Source organism: Pan troglodytes, chromosome 3 (assembly GCF_028858775.2).
Source record: "Pan troglodytes isolate AG18354 chromosome 3, NHGRI_mPanTro3-v2.0_pri, whole genome shotgun sequence".
NCBI classification, from domain to species: domain Eukaryota; kingdom Metazoa; phylum Chordata; class Mammalia; order Primates; family Hominidae; genus Pan; species Pan troglodytes.
Window position 1 is genome coordinate 83,685,187 of NC_072401.2, and position 17,499 is coordinate 83,702,685.

The 17,499-nt window shown below is 37.7% G+C and overlaps 1 protein-coding gene across 11 annotated transcripts in view; it reads right to left on the reverse strand.

Annotated features, from left to right (window-relative positions):
• ATP10D (ATPase phospholipid transporting 10D (putative)) overlaps window positions 1-17,499 on the reverse strand; it is a 113,810-nt gene that overhangs the window by 45,344 nt on the left and 50,967 nt on the right. For 6 of the 11 annotated variants that reach the window (XM_063808919.1, XM_063808918.1, XM_054683164.2 and 3 more), the window contains 5 exons: window positions 16,062-16,168; window positions 15,644-15,775; window positions 15,117-15,244; window positions 14,743-14,995; window positions 4,823-5,061 (listed from right to left, as the gene is read on the reverse strand). In XM_063808919.1, coding sequence (XP_063664989.1) covers window positions 4,823-5,061; window positions 14,743-14,995; window positions 15,117-15,244; window positions 15,644-15,775; window positions 16,062-16,168 — 859 coding nt within the window. The remainder of the gene's footprint in view (window positions 1-4,822; window positions 5,062-14,742; window positions 14,996-15,116; window positions 15,245-15,643; window positions 15,776-16,061; window positions 16,169-17,499) is intronic. The other 5 variants (XM_063808923.1, XM_063808922.1, XM_063808924.1 and 2 more) reach the window with 1 other exon arrangement.

A 17,499-nucleotide genomic window follows, 5' to 3' on the forward strand; every position in this document is an offset into this window, starting at 1 on the left:
TCTCCCCAGAGAATTTGGAAGGCCCATTAAAGTAAGGACCATATCTTATTGATCTTTGGATCCCTAACTCAGTACTTGACACATGGGTAAGCAATAAAAGTGTATTGTCATATGTTACTATAATTTGCTAATCTCATATCCCATAAGGAAAGAGAGGGAGAAACAACCAGAGGAAAAAGATGTCACTCTTTGGAAAATAAACACATATTACCTCCCACTGGGCTCAAGTAGATATCTTTTTAAAATTCAAGAAAATTTTTACTTCACAAGAGAGCACAGATTACAGAGTATGATGTAGACAGCTTCCCATAATGTAAACAATGCCTTATTTGGTTTCCTGGTGAGAGTCTAGTATCTTTGTCCTAATCTTGCATGGTATCTGCCTATCTCAAATTTTAGATTTACCCTCATAATTCCTATTATGCCTTCCTACTGAGAGACAGGACTAGCTGGATTTCCTAGGCCGACTAAGAATCCCTAAGCCTAGCTGCGAAGGTGACTGCTTCCACCTTTAAACACGGGGCTTGCAACTTTGCTCACACCCGACCAATCAGATAGTAAGGAGAGCTCAGTAAAATGCTAATTAGGCAAAAAACAGGAGGTAAACAAATAGCCAATCATCTGTTGCCTGAGAGCACAGCGGGAGGGACAAGGATAGGGATATAAACCCAGGCATTGGAGCCGGCAACGGCTACCCTCTTTGGGTTCCCTCCCTTTGTATGGGAGCTCTATTTCACTCTATTAAATCTTGCAACTGCACTCTTCTGGTCCGTGTTTGTTATGGCTCGAGCTGAGCTTTCGCTCGCTGTCCACCACTGCTGCTTGCCACCATCGCAGACCCGCTGCTGACTTCCACCCCTGCGGATCTGGCAGGGTGTCTGCTGTGCTCCTGATCCAGTGAGGCACCCATTGCCACTTGCCATTGTTCCTGCACGGCTAAGTGCCTGGGTTCATCCTAATTGAGTTGAACACTAGTCAGGGGTTCCATGGTTCTCTTCCGTGACCCATGGCTTCTAATAGAGCTATAACACTCACGGCATGGACCAAGATTCCATTCCTTGGAATCCGTGAGGCCAAGAACCCCAGGTCAGAGAACACGAGGCTTGCCACCATCTTGGAAGTGGCCCACCACCATTTTGGAAGCCACACGCCACCATCTTGGGAGCTCTGGGAGCAAGGACCGCCCCCCCCCCAACCCCATGACATTACTAAGTTGTAGATTTCACATTCAGGTTTACTCCTTCCTTTTTTTTCTCTCTCTCCTCTATTTAAATTCAAATTAACAAGTAAAAACTGGCCAAAACTCCCTTTGCCCTCTAATAGTGTTGGTTGAATCTTTTGAATGGCTTTCATATAATTTAAATGTTAAATTTGTTTTAAATTTCATATAATTTAAATGTTAAATTTGTTTTAAAACAGAGAGAAGCAGCAGCCCACTATAATTGTTTATGCAAAACTTTAAAAACCCACGGTTTAGTAGTGGACAAAGACACTCTAGATGGGACATAAAGTTGACCAAGGAGCTCTAATACTGTTCTTCACTCCTCCCCTAGTTCCACCTCTACCCAAGGTTTTTGATTTCATTGCCAGATGCCACTCTACTCATTTTAAGCGTTCACCACTCCACCACTGCAACTTTGGCTTAAGAGTGGACACAAATATCTTCTATTGCCACCACCCCTTCCCCACTGATTCCTAAATAACACAGTCCTGAAAAAAAAAAAAAAAAAAAAGACAAAGGTGAATAACCACATGCTGACAATTCCTCCTGCACACCACGTTCTCCCTTGGCCCTGTGGTTCTGAATGTCTGCATGTACCACGTGCTGTCAGCTCCAAATGCCTTTCCTTCCTTTTCCAATCTGTGAACCTCTCTCTACTCATTAGTTTAATCCTAACTCAAGTTGTAGCTCTTCCGGGCAGCCTTTCTTGATCCTTCTTCACTCCCTTAGAGGTGATCACTCCCTTCTTTGTGACCTTACTATACTTTGGATTAACTACTATGACTACATCTTTAATACAGGTTTATAATTATTCATTTATATGTCTCTCTTCTCTATCTAGAACAAAACTGAAGGCTGAGGCCATGTCTTATTCACTTTATATCCCCATGTCCAGTATTGTGCCATGCCTTCCATTAATTCATTAATAAATTCATTATCCCATAAATATTTATTGCTAATCTATGGTGCCAGGCACCCCTGAAGGTAAGAGGAGTGCATAGAACAGACAGGATCCTGGCTTACAGGGAACTCACATTCTACCTGGGGGAGACAGCAGATCCAAAACTATCCCAACAGCAAATAAATAAGATGCCTTTATATTGAGACAGAGAGAGACAAGGGAGAGATGGAATGTACTTGGAACTGGGTGACAGAGAAAGCTTCACTGAGAAGGTATTTGAGCTGAGGCTCAATGACAGAAAGGAGACAGCTATACAAAGATCTAAGAGAAGAGCATTTCATATAGAATAAACAGTATGCTTGTTGAATGAAAAACTCCAGAAGATTAAAGACGCATAAACATACTGGCTTACAAAGTAGAGGTTTCTATTTCTAAAATAGGTAATATGAACCCAGGACTCATGGGCCTCAGTGACATTCTAATGCCCAAAGGCTGGTACATCTTCATCAGCACCCTGCCTAGCATCCTCACTTGCTGGCTTGTAACTCGCCTCCTTTGAAGGGTGCCATCTTACAACCTTCCACTTGTAGACATCACAACTCTCAGAATGCCCTCAAGCTGGCGTTCTTAACCTGGGCTCCACAGATGGGCTTTTAGAATTTTATATGATATATTTGCAGATGCTCATTTTTCAGATCAAATATTACGTAGTTTTCTCAAAATAATCTTTAGTCTTCAAAAAGATAAAATCAACTTGCTTAGACCAAGATTGAGAAATAATCTTATACATTGAGGAAGACCATGACCTAGTTATTCTATATATTAGGGGTATGGTTTTGCAAAACACAAACAAAACAAGGACAACAGTAACAGCAGCACAGGAGCATCCACATAATCAGCAATGACATTGGAGTATAAGGCAAATGAAAAGAAAATGGCCCAGATGAAAAGACAGCCTGGTAAGTAGCTTCCTTCAACAACCTTTAAAAATACTTTATTGAGAATGGACGTGCCAGCCTTTGTGCTAGATGTTGACTCAAGATGGATAAATCCTTCTCTCAGGGAGTTAATGGTGGATTGCCAGAGGCAGAAATAAGACCAATGCCATGTGGATGAAGGGACGGAGGGACGGAGGGATGGTGTAAACAGAGCTCGGATGCTGAAAGAAGAGAATCTGAGAGGTCTTCAGAAAAAGGTGATATTTTTAATTTAGTTCTTAAAGAAATAAATATTTCACCAGATTTGATGGATAGAGGTAGTATATGAAGAGAGAATATATTTTAGACAAGGTAAATTTATCTATAAAGGGACAAAGACTTTAAACTAAGAAATAACCAATCATTTGTTCCACGAATAGGGTGAGGTTTGATCAAGAAACCAATAAGGTGTGGCACAGATCCACCTTATTACCAAACTGTGCTGCTTCTGTCTAAACAAGAGCCAACATGTTCTTACTTTCAGGTGGATGGAAAATGAAAAGTTCAATACAAGGATAGATAAAAAGATAAAATAGAAGAAAATATATCGATAGAAAAATAGAAGAAAAATATATTTCCGATATGGGCTTATAATGAGTATACAGAATGAACTGTGTACATTCTTCTTCCATTTCAAAAGTTGGAGAAATATTAAGTCTTGGAATCACTTGACATATGGCTAAGATATAATATAATAGTTTTTATATTAGTGCCACAGAAATGAGCTGGACTAAAATGATCACTCCAGTTGCTGTAATTATGCATTTGTTGACAATTTGAGAAGAGCCAGGATCCTGGGAAGCTCGAGGCCTTCCCAGGACAAATGAGACCCCAGGGGTCTACTCATATCATGTCTCTACTGTGAAAACCATATGAGAAATTCAATGTAGAAACACAAAGCTTCCCCAAAGCTGGTTTATTCTTGTTATGTCACCTATTTTGTAGGTATTATCAGTCTGATGGCTGGGAAATCCTCATTTTGGTAAAACACAAGACTTAATAAAATGTAAAAGGCAAAGAAGGAAATTGAACTTTTATACAGGTAATTTTAAATACAGCAAAAATTTCTAATTTTTTTCACACAGCACCTTTCCCTCTTTTCCCCATCATCTACATGGTCCTCTAGTTTTTCTGGAGTAAAATGGATTTGTTAATGGATGTGACTAGACAGTTCCTGACACTTCCCACTGGAACTCATGAACACATTCTGTTGAGCTCTGAAATTGATATATTAGAAAATGACCTTCTGGAGCCAGGAATAGGGAAAAACCACAAGTTTGGTGGGATTTGGGAGATTACAGAGCAATAAAAAGGCCTTCAATGTACCACATGGCCTATGAATGTCCCTATAAATTACACTTGCTTATCTGACTACGAGATAACTCTGGTAAGCTTTGCTGGTTCTAAGAGTGAGCCATGATTCTTAAACCAAGGAAGCCTTCTTCAGGCTCGCACATAATCAGCCCTGGCCAGAAATATTCTACTTTTTTTTTTCAGAAATGGTATACTACCTCTCAACATTGAGTTATTTTTTAAAAGTAGACTAGTGTGATATTGTTTGTTTATACTTCTAATTATGTGTGGTGATCTTGCTGAGCTGCAATCATGTAGTCTCTTCTAAGGTAGAAAAGACAACAGAGTTTGACTCTATCATAATTACAAGGCTGTTCTCTCATCATACATTGTGGATGTGCAAGACTCTAGTCATGCATTCATACTTACAATGGGGCTACTGAAAGCAGCCTGTCTGGAATGAGGCACTTCACTGGCTCCTTCTCCACTTCCTAGAGTAAAAGAGCTCCCAGCAAGATGATTTGAGGGCTTATTTCCCAAAGGCCCATTATGAACTGTCCTGCAGCTGGGGGCTCTCGGTTTTGCCATATTGCTGAGGGAACCACTGACTGTGTCTATAAAATCTTCATCTTCAGAGACAGCTTCCTGATAGGACTCCAACCTCCTGGCTGTGGGATAAAAAGCACACTGAGTCAATGTCTGAGAAGAGCCACTTGTAAGTTGAATATATCAGGCAGTTACTTAAGCAGCTATTTCACACCATCTCCTCCCCTTTCAAACCTGGCTGCCAAGGCCTACCTCCCATAGCCTTGGTCAATGAACTTACCTTATACCTCACTGAGAAGCAATCAGATCAAAATTCCCTTCTTTTTCCATCATCAAATCTACCTACTTATCTGCATTGGTACTCATACTCTCGGCCTTTCCTCCTCCTACTGTGGACAAAGCATCTCTCTTTGTTTCAGACACCAAATTCTCCACTTGTCATCTGAGTCTCACCTCCCTGAACTCAATGACTTCACCCTTACAATTCTTCCCTCTTTCACTGACACCAATCTCTCTTTAAGTAATTTCATGGCTTTCTGTCCCCATCTCTCCACTGACATTGCTGTTGTCAAGGTCACCAATGAGCTCCATGTTGTCAAATCCAATGATCACGCCCATCCTTATCTTATGTGAACCCTTAGTAATATCCAACAGACTTGACCATTTTTTCCTTCTTGAAATGTCTCTTTTGGTTTCTCTAACATCACACTTAACTGTTTTTCCTCCTACTTCAATGACTGTTTCTTCTTAGTTTCTTCTGCTGTCTCTTCTTTTTAGTCCTCAAATACTGGAGAGCTGCAGAAGCACCTTCCTTCTCTACCTGCATCTTCCTTGGTGATCTCAACTGGTCCCATCTTTGAAATGACCTCACTGGGAAGTGAAGACTTCCCAGATCTGACCACACAATTTACAATAGATCCTATGCCAAGACCTACCACCATCTACACATATATATCTTATTTATTTTATTTTTTGAATCATCCAGTAGAATACAATCTCCAAAAGGTCAGAGAATTCTGTCTGTTTTGCCAATACGATAATCTCAGCCTTCAAAGCAGCAGTTGATAGGTACTATCTTTGTAAATGAAACTTAACGACTTACACAGTTACTTAAGCCAGAAATCTAGAATCCTCCTAATTTCCTATCTTCTTTCTTATTTTCAAAGTATAACTAACATCTGTCCTCCATACATCCAAAAAATATCTCAAATAACTCTACTTCTCTCCATATCCATTACCTTAGTCCAAGCCACCATCATCTCTCAACTGGACCAGTGCAATAGTCTCATAACTGGTCTCCTTGCCCCTCTGCAATCCATTTTTCAAATAGTAGCTAGAGTGATCTTCCTAAAAGATAAAGCAGATCAGATCACTTCCTGCATAAAACACTCCAGTAGCTTTACAATTCACTTAGAATAAAATCTGGACTCCCTATCCTGGCTTAAATAACTCAAGATGATCAGAGCCCTGCTGACCTATCTAACTTCACTTCTCTTTCTACATGCCCACTAAAATCCAGACTCACTGGCCTTCTTTCTTTACTTTGAAAAGTAACAAGCTCACCCTTGCCTGAGGGCTTCTTTACTAGATGTTCCTTCTGACTGGAAGCCTTTCCTATGGAATTTCAAGATTATGTCATTCAGATCTAAGCCCCATGTCCCACTTAGAGAGGCCTTGCCTGACTCTCCAGTTCAAAGTGGCCATCCAATCATTTTATATTATACCACCTTATTTTAATTTTCTACCAAGTACTTATCGCTAATTTTTTTCTTGATTTAAAAAAGTAATATATTTGTGAATATTTTCTCTAATAGAAACTCTATGAGAGCAGGGGCCTTATGTGAATTGTTCAGCATTGTATCCAGTGTCTGGAATATAGACCATCGATAAATATGTGCTTGTTGGATTGCCAGTCTTCTCTATTTAGCTACAGGATAAAGTATGGCTTTGGGTAAGTTATTCTATGAAGTGAAGAATGTTTGCACATTCTATTTTTTTATAATAGTTTTTGTCTGTATTCTTTGAGGACAAGGAGAGGCTAAGGGTCTATGTGGTGATCCTAGGTTCCAGTACCAACTCTTTCAAAGACTAAGTGGCTTTCAGCAAAATCACTTGCTGTTTCTGGGCCTTTGTTTTCAGAATGAAACATTTCAGAATGAACGATTTGGATTCGGTGACTTTAAGATCTTTCCCAGCTCTGCAAGTCTCATCATATAATCTGCCTAAACAACACGGAATGTTTCCCAGTATGACCTTCCAGCTTCAAAAACTGGTTTACATATTGTGTCCCGGAGATTCTGATCTCCTCCATTTTCATCTATGCCTTTGCTTGAAATATTCATTTGCGTCCTTTCTATTTACATAAATACTGAACATCTTTAGAAGTTTAGTTCAAATGCCAGCTCCTCCACAAAGACCTCTGTAGCTATACTGACTCTTACTCATACCACTCATTGGGAATTTATAGATTACATGTGCAGAATGTACCAGGCATTTGCTTATGTACCAGGCACTTGCCTCATTTAATCATTATATCTCAGCAGATGCTATTAATACCAGCATTTTACAAATAAATAAACTTAAGTAATTTGCCCCATCTCACAAAAATGGTACAAATTAGTCTTAAAATCAGTTCTATTAAACTCCACAGACCCATGCTTTACTGTTTCTGAATCTACCTATATATGTTAACAGGGCCAATTTTTAACACATGGCCAATATCCCCTGCTTAATTTCAATGAGTCCATGTTTTTTCATTTAAATAAAAATTTATTAAATGAATAATAAATGAATGAATCAATAGACATGTCAATGAAATATCCCTAGTATTAAGGGAAAGTTGTGGGGTAGGAAGTTAATATTTTTTGAGATCCTCCTTTTTTCATGCATATATATATGTGTGTGTGTGTGTATAATATATATGTATACCTATTTCCTTTTTATCTTCAAAATAATGCCATCAGGTAGAAACTATCACTGCCTACTCTGCAGCTGAGGAGATTAAGACCCAGAGAGATTAAGCAGTTCAACCATGATTAAACAGCTAGTTGTGGGTGGAGCTGGAAATTCGATTTAGGTCTTCTGCCTCCAAAGCCAGCACACTACCCACTATATTATAGCTCCTCAGCAGTGATTTGTATATAATAAGTTGGCTCAGTGGTTCTCCACATGGGGTGAATTTGTCCCCTGGGGTTTTGGCAATGGCTGTAGACACTTTTGCTTGTTATAACTGGGTGAAGTGTGCTGCTGGCATTCAGTGGGTGGAGGCCAAGGATACTTCTAAACATCTTACAATGCTCAGGACAGCCCCCAACAACAAAGATTAATCTAGCCCAAATAGTGCTGAGACTGATAAATCCTTGAGTAGCTCAAGGAATTTATTGATGATGTAACACCATTTAAAAAATATTTTAAAAATACAGAAGTTTCCCCTTTTTCACAGGGGATATGTTCCAAGACCCCCAGTGGATGTCTGAAACCATGGATAGTATTGAACCCTAAATATACTATGTTTATTCATATACATACATACCTATGATAAATGTTAACTTATAAATTAGGCATAGTAAAAGATTAACAACAATAACTAATAATAAAATAGAATAATTATAACAATATACTGTAGTAAAACTTATGTGAATGTGATCTCTCTTTTTCTCTCTCAAAATATCTTATTTTACTATACCAAAGGTAATTGAAACTGTGGAAAGTAAAACCACAGATAAGGGGGTAATACTGTACTTCAAAACACATATAAACGTGGAGGCTATATTTAATGATCGTGCAACTTCTAGCCATCATTAGGGAAATCAGTCGTCATGCAACTATATAATTAGTATAGCTCCAGGTAGCTCAGCTATTACTGTAGGGAAAACTTGTTCAGTCAGTACAATTGCAAAAGTGGAATCAAGAAGATATGAAGTGACTCAACCTTTAATCATTTTGTGGAAGCTATGAAAAGGAAATAGGCCAGGCCCGGTGGCTCAGGCCTGCAATCCCAGCACTTTGGGAGGCTGAGGTGGGTGGATCACCTGAGGTCAGGAGTTTGAGACCAGCCTGGCCAACATGGCGAAACCCCATCTCTACTAAAAATACAAAAAATTAGCTGGGTGTGGTGGCGGGCGCCTGTAATCCCAGCTACTAGGGAGGCTGAGGCAGGAGAGCTGCTTAAACCCAAGGGGCAGGGGTTGCAGTGAGCCAAGATCGCACCACTTCACTGCAACCTGGCGAGACTAGACTCCTTCTCAAAAAAGGAAATAGACCAGTAAAGTTACAATGTGATTCAGAAAACAAAGCTACTGGAGCTATAATTCCAGGCTCAGTGAGAATTTTATAAAAATTAGGTGTGAAGCCAGGTGTGGTGGCTCACACCTGTAGTCCCAGCACTTTGGGAGGCCAAGGCTGGCAGATAGCTTGAGCCCAGGAATTCGAGACCAGCCTGGGAAACATGGCGAAATCCTGCCTCTACAAAAAATACAAAAATTAGCCATGTGTGGTGGCATGTGCCCATAGTCCCAACTACTTGTGAGGCTAAGGTGGTAGGATCACTTGAGCCCAGAGGGTTGAGGCTGCAGTGAGCTGAGATCATGCCACTGCACTCCAGCCTGGGTAACAGAGTGAGACCCTGTGTTAAAAAAATATATTGTATGAGAAACAAAGGTTTATTATAATATTGATAAAACTTATCCAAATCGTTATGACTTTTAATATTTCTTAGTATTTCTTTAATATTTCTTAATACTTACCTTAAAGTAGACTCCAAAATAGTTACATGAATGCCTCAAAGCAGGGCAGGAATTCTTACTTTTTGCTTCATAAGAAAAAACTTACAAAGTCTATTCTTTCCTTTGTCTGAAGGTAGGTATTGAGATAGGTACCAAATTGTCTACTTTATTTCTCTTCATTATTTAATCCCCGATCTGTCTTTTCTTCCCATTCCCCTCTTCAAATACCCAGTAATCTTCCTATAGCCTGTTACTTGCATCAGTTTGATATATGGAAGAAGTGGGCATGAGTCTACAGAACAAAAAGTTTATCATACTTTCAATGTGCTCTCCAAAGGGCCCGAAACAAAGGTGAACAGCATTCAGATGAGCTTCCTTCAATTGTATCATCAATCCTCCATCAACCCTTTCACTATGAACTAAATCTGCAAACATTTCCAGCATTCTAACTTTTGCCTGCTTGTAAATAACACACTCAGCTAAACCTCCTCCAACTGTATCACCCATATATCCTTGATATATAAACCTTTGTTCTAAACAAATTCCCCATACATTTCCAGCATCGTAAGAACATCCAGTATCTTGGCTTCAACATCTCAAGCCTTAATCAGTGCAAAATCCACCTCCAATACTGACTGCCTGAAAATCAAAACAAGATGGAACAAGAACACTGACTTTATATCTTATGACAATGAACATGATAATTTAGGTTTACATATCTGCCTCCCACATCGGACCATGAGCTCCTTAAGAGATAGGCCTATTTCTTATTTTAACAATATTTACAACAACAACAACAGTAACAACAGCTATATTTATAGAGAACTCATTTTGTGCCATTTGCTGTTCTAAATTCTTTATGTGAATTATCTTCTCTCATTCTCTTAACCATCCAATGAGATAGATAGTGTCATTGATCCTTTTTATTGAGGCACAGAGAAATTAGATAGTTGTTAAGGGCCACACAGCTTGTAGGTAGTGGAAATGGGATGCAGACTCAGGAGGCCTGATGCCAAAATCCTTGTTCTTGAAAAGTGTTCAATGCTACAGCCTCCATGTAAATCAGATTCACAAATTGTGCATCATAAAGGTATACTCTGGACAAGCCCAAATTGATGGACATTCTACAAAATCCCAGAATAATGCCACTCAAAACTGCTAAGTTTATCAAAAGGAAAGAAAATCTGAGAAACTGTCACCTAGAGAAACCAAAATGATGACTGTTATGCAGCATCCTAGCTAGGATCCTGGGACAGAGAAAGAACATTAGGTAAAAATGAAGGAAGTCCAAATAAAATATGGGTTTCAATTAATAATAATGTATCAGCATTTGTTCATTACTTATCTCAAATATATCATATGACTAATGCAAGATGATAACAGCAGGGGAAACGGCACGAGGGCATGCTGGAACCCTCCAGGATATTTTTGCAACTTTTCTGTAAATCTAAAATTATCGTAAATTTAAAAGTTATTCTTAATAAAGTCATTCTCTTTAAAGTCTTTTAAAGGAGTGGCTTGTTAAAATTTTAATATGCATATTAATCACCTGGGGATATTATTAAAATGCATTTAATTGAAGCTCTGAAGAGGGGTCTGAGTTTCTGCAATTTAAAAGCATGCCCGGGTGTTGCTGATGCTGCCAGTACATGGAACACATTTCGAAGCTAGAAGGTTTTAAAATATACAATGGTGTTGTCAGGTGTGTTTAGTGCAATTCCATGTGTGAGAGGTTGTTTCCAAGCAGCAATATTCTTCACCAAATTATCTCCTAGGCAACACTTTTGCAGAAAACCCTAAAGGACTAGCCATTAAAACACAGATACACTGTTAAAATAGTTTTCACTTCAGTGAAAATATGCCTCAGAATTAATTTCTAGAGAGAACTGGTCTCCACTAGTTTGTGTGTGTGTGTATACACATGTGTTTAATTTTAAACCACTGCATAAAAAAGACCAGAAGCTCTAGGTGTGTCTATGGTAGAGAAGTGGTCAAAGGCAAAGTTAGTACCTCTAGAACTTTGGTTCCCAAACAGGTAGCTTATCAATTACAGTTCAGTCAGGATAGCATTTGATTCCCAGTCACTTGGTATCTTTTCTGTGTGAGGAGGCATAAACGAAAAATACTCACTTGGGCAGGGATATGTATGTTCAGTGACTAGAGTGGAGGAGGGCTAGTATTAGCTCTTTGGAATGTTATGAACACAAAATTTTGTGTTATAAATACAAAAAAATAAAGCAGTGCTTCTCACTGTATATTTTATGAAACATTGTTGCTGCAAGACAGTTCCTAAAAATGGGGATCTGTGGTCAAATAATTCAGGAAAACACTAACCTCACAAATGCACTATAGAGGTTTAGCGTAGCATTATTAATGTGGTTCCATTTTATGGAATAATGAATGATGAAGTCTTAAGAAAAATGGTTATAAAAGTAAAATCACACTGCGATGCCATTTCTGTTTTAAAGACAAAAACATAAATGTGTGTGCGTGCAAATGCATATCTTAAAAACAAAAACATATACGTATGTGTTAAAAAAAAGACCCCAAAAGTGCATTAAAATGCTAACAGTGATCTATTCTGTTTGATGGGGGTTAGTGATGGCTTTTAAATTTTACTATAAAACATAATGCAGTGTCATCATATTCAATATGATTAGCTATATTTTACATTTGCATGGTGATTACATAATAAACACTTAACATTTTACCCCTTACACTCACTCACAGGTTACCAAAGTTGACTTAAAAATACATGTACCTAGAAGAAAATATAGTATATTTTTTAACAATACCAGGTATGATGGGTTGTCTGAGCTCAACACTACCATCAGAAATCATAATATTCATAATAATTGACAAATTTATATAACAAAGATATAAACCTTTTGATAAGAAGAGACACTGGAAGCACAGTTTAGAGACTGTGGTAGGCAGAATTCTAAGATGGCCCTGAAGAGTCCTGTCCCCCGTGGTAGATGCACCTTGTGACTATGCTATGATTAAATTATGCTATGTGGCAAAAGTGGAAGGATTTTGCAGATGTAATTAATCAGCTGACTTTGAGTAATTTGAAAGAAGACTGTCCTCGGTGGACATGATCTCATTAGGTTAGTCCTTTAAAAAGGATTCAGGACTTCCCTGATGTCAGAAAGATTCAAAATGAGAAATTCTGTTGCTGGCCTTGAAGAAGCAAACTGCTCTGCTGTGGTGAGGCTGTTTGGCAGGAAACAGTAAGCAACCTCTTGGAGCTGCGAATAGTCGGGGATGACAGCAGCAAGAATGCAAGGACCTCAGTCCTAAAACTTCAGTACACTGAATTCTGCGAAATACCAGTGAGCTAAGCATAGGATGAGGTCATCAATAAGATCACAGTCTCAGCAGACACCTCTATTTCAACCTGGTGGGAGACCCTGAGCAGAGGAGGCACTTATCCTATACCCAGAGTCCTGACTTAGAGATACTGTGAGACAGCATATTTGTGTTGGTTTAAGCCATTATGGTTTGTGGTGATTTGTTATGCAGTGATAGAAAACTAATAAGTGATAAATAATGAAACAGAAAAATATTTGTCACATATAGAAGAAAAGGATAATATAACATCAGGGTTGATATCCTAAGTATTTAAGAACTTGTTTTAAATGAGTGCACAAATGAACATCAGCGCTGGCCACAAACAATCTAGACTAAGCATACAAGCTGAACATTAACCCTGACCTTACATAAAAGCTCTCCCACAGACTAACAAGAACAAAGAAACCCCATTTAAAAAACAGGGAAATAATTCAATTAATTTACCAAGGAAATTCAGATGACTGAAAAACATATAAAAAGGTAAAAATCTCATTACTAAGCAGAGACAAATTAAGACAATGAAGTGCTAACTTGTCTGTAAAAATCACACAGATTAAAAAGTGTAACTTCATTACATTATGGCTGGGTGTGAAAAAGAAGCATTATTTTTCTGGGTTGTAGGAATGTAAATTAGCATGATATTTTAGAGGAAAATGTATCTTATAAAAACAATTGAATAAATATATATGTACCAAGATGCATAATGAATGCTGAATTTTATTTATCATAATTTTAATCTTGTTTATCTATCTTCTTGTCATAAATCTAAATTACATGCAATCAGGGACTCATGCCACATATTGGGAGCTCACAAAATGTTTGGTGAATGAATAAGTGACGTTAACTACAAGTGCTTTTATATTAACAAACTAAGTGGCCACCATTAAGCATAGCAAACTAAGTTTGACCACATATAGTAGAAAACTATATTCTTAATTTTAAGTTATGAACTGACTTAGGAAAAATTTCATAAGACATTGTTGAATAAAATAAACAATTTACAAAAATAGTACTATTACATGTTCTAACTCATAAAAGGGAAAATGTGTAAATATATGTTCACATATAGAGAAATATGCATAAAGAAATAGCTGGTTACATATTCACCAAATTGTTAATGGTGGTTAACCTTGGGAGAGTAGGGCTTTTAATTTGTTTTGTTCACTTCAATGAATTATCTTCAAAGGAGCACATATTTCTTTTATAAACTGCAAAATTAATAAAGTTCAACTCTTTAAAGAATTTTGTAAACTTGGAATTTACAAATTTATTTCTTTAGAGTCAGAAGTTCAGCTCATTTTGCTTAAACTAGTTATTCTTAATCAAGCACCAATGGATACCTAGGGGCCAAACAATGAGGCTAGAAGGAGCCTGTAATGCCTTTGGAATTATTTCCAAAATATTTTTCAAAGAAATGGCCCATAGTTTCATTAGCTTTTCAAAAGTATTTATAGTACAGTATCATTGTCATCCCTCCAATTCCCACCCTTTACTTCCACTAGTAATTTACTTCACTTTTAAAGAAACCATGGCAGTAGACTCCTTGACTTTAACCTACTAGCTTTTGAAGGAACAACAATGAAGTTTAAAGGCCATCTGGAAGCATTAAGTACTCAATGATTAAATAAACCACTTCTATGTCAGAATTGTCAGACATGCAACACTTAAGTGGTTTCAAAAAAAGACCAATGCTAAGGTTGGTTTTCACGGAAATCCAACACTCACCATTTTCTTCATGGCAGTAATCAAATCCTGCCACACTACATCTTCGAAAAACCATCTTATTCTCAGTGAGGGTTCCTGTCTTATCGGAAAAGAGGTACTGAATCTGTCCCAGATCCTCGGCGATGTTCAGGGCTCGGCACTGAACAATAGAATCCGTTTTCTCATTGTAGAAATCCACATCACTTTGAATGAAATATATTTGTCCAAGCTTCACAATTTCGATGGAAACATAGAGAGAAATAGGAATCAAGACCTAAGAAGATCCAAACAAGTTTTAAAATGTTAACGTAGGTTAAAAAAGGATGTGAAACTGAACATAGCTGGATAAGCAGCAAAGATGTTAAAATTCTACCATAAGCTTAATAAAAAATTACCTGTAACAAAATGATCATGGTCCAAAACATATAAAATCCTGCCAACAGTGGTGATATGATATGTCCATCAGGCTCGGGAACATTGAAAAAATGCATCTTTTCATACCTGCTCAGCCAGATTCCATGACCTTTCAAAAAATACACAGACATCAAAAGGATGCTAAATATATGGCATGCAAACAAAAAATTTTATTCCTAAAGGAGAAGGAATGAGAGTATTCATTTTGGTTGGACATCAACTGTTTGTTTTTGGAAACAAAATTCAAATTCCAAAGGCTATACATTCTCTCTCTCTCTCTTTCTTTAAGTCACTCTCCAGGTTTCTTCAGTACTATGGCAAAATGTAAATGGATAGAGTCAATATTAATATTTTTCAGGCTAAAGGATGAAAGAGACAAGGATATGAGGTAAAACACTACTGACAAAATCCACCTTACCAAAGTCAAATATTCACAGATATAATTTTGAAATAAAATACTTTAATATCTTGCTGAAAAGATGTCAGCAAATAATCAAATTTTACCTACCTACTGCGCCAGTTAAGCACATTATGACCAGAAGCATGACACACCAGAGGACATCTGTGTTTGCTCTTCTTTCTAATTTGCTGCGCTTATACCGTGGCCCACTGTTGTTCAGCATTGCTTTGGTTTCATGGCCTATGAAGGATGTGCAGTATGATAGAAAATGTACAAATTAAAGCCAAGAAGCGAATACCATATTTAAAAATCTCTCTCGCAGACAATTTAATAAAACACAGTTACATGATCTATTTTGTCAGTTTAATCTGCTTTTGTGATCCATTTAGAAAAACAGAGACCAATAATTAAGTTTATCAGGCAAAATTTCCTTTCTGCTTCAACAGATTGCATTTTTGAGTAAATGAAAAATGTTAACTTGTAGAAAAGCACAGAGTAGACAATGAAAATTAGAAACATAACCGACCTGCATAAACCACAATGCCCACAACAGCCTCTGTGTTTCTAATGGTGCATCCTCTAAGCAACAAATTTTCTTTACTGAGACCCACGCGTTCTTTGTTGGAATGTTCTCTATAAGAAAGACAGCATATAAATTCACTTTTAAACAGCAAAAGTGGGGATATAAAAATAAATCTCATGGCCCTTGAATGTTTTTGACTTGGAGTAAAAAGGCATTTCACAAGAAAGTTTTCAAATCTCTGGCCCATTTACTTTGGTTATTGCAGTTACTTGCTTTGTTTTTTGTTTCTTTTTTTTTTTTTTTTAGACTTTTAGGTTCAGGGGGTACACGTGCAGGTTTACTATGTAGGTAAATTGTGTGTTGCAGGGCTTTGGTGTACAGATTTCTTTACCCAGGTGATAAGCATCATGCTTAAGAGGTGGTTTTTTGAACCTCATGCTCCTCTTACCATCCAGCTTCAATTAGGCCCTGGTGTCTATTATTCTTATCTTTGTGTCTATATGTACTAAATGTTTAGCTCCCACTTGTAAGTGAGAACATGTCATATTTGGTTTTCTTTTCCAGCATTAGTTCATTTAGGATAATGGCCTTCAGCTCCATCCACATTGCTACAAAGGACATGATCTCATTCCTTTTTATGGCTGCATAGTATTCCATGGTGTGTATATAAGTCACATTTTCTTTATCCATTCTACCGCTGATGGGGATTTGGGTTGATTCTGTGTCTTTGCTATTGCGAATCAGTTACTACTTTGTCTAGGAAAAGACGCAACAAGTTTCCAACTATCATTATTTTCAATGGTAGTCATTGTTTGACAACTTCTATTACTATAAAAAAAATTCCAAGCAAGAATCCTGCTTTTCTAGTATAAACTGTATTTAGGATAACTTAGTAATTGATGAGGGAAGAAATCCTGATAGAATTTAAAAATTATCATTTTCGACTTGGAGGAAATCAAGAATCATTCTAGGCAATGATAAGCGATGGCTGCTAAAATCAATGGTTAAAAAGGCTGATGGGAACTTTATAATAATAGGATAAGGCTGATAACACTAATCTTACAATGGGACAAGGAGACATCGTGGGCCTCATGATTTATGGGAAAGAAAGTCATGGCCCTACAGGCGCTTAATCAAACCTCTATGAGGCATTTCAGTCTGGGGTCTGTGGCTTCAGAGGATCTGTGAAGCCTTTGAAATTGTATGCAATATTTTGTGTGTGTATGTATGTATCTGTGTATACATGTTTGCTATTTTCCAGGGAGAGACTCTGTTTCTTTCATCAGATTCTTTAAATGTCCCTTGATGGTTTACAGAGAATAAGATGGCCAGAGAAACATGTTAAACATCACCACAAGAATGCAGTTGGCCAGTTCTAAAACGTGGTAAATTCTGCAGGCAAAATGACCTGGTTTATTCAGAAAATGAACGATGTAGGGGA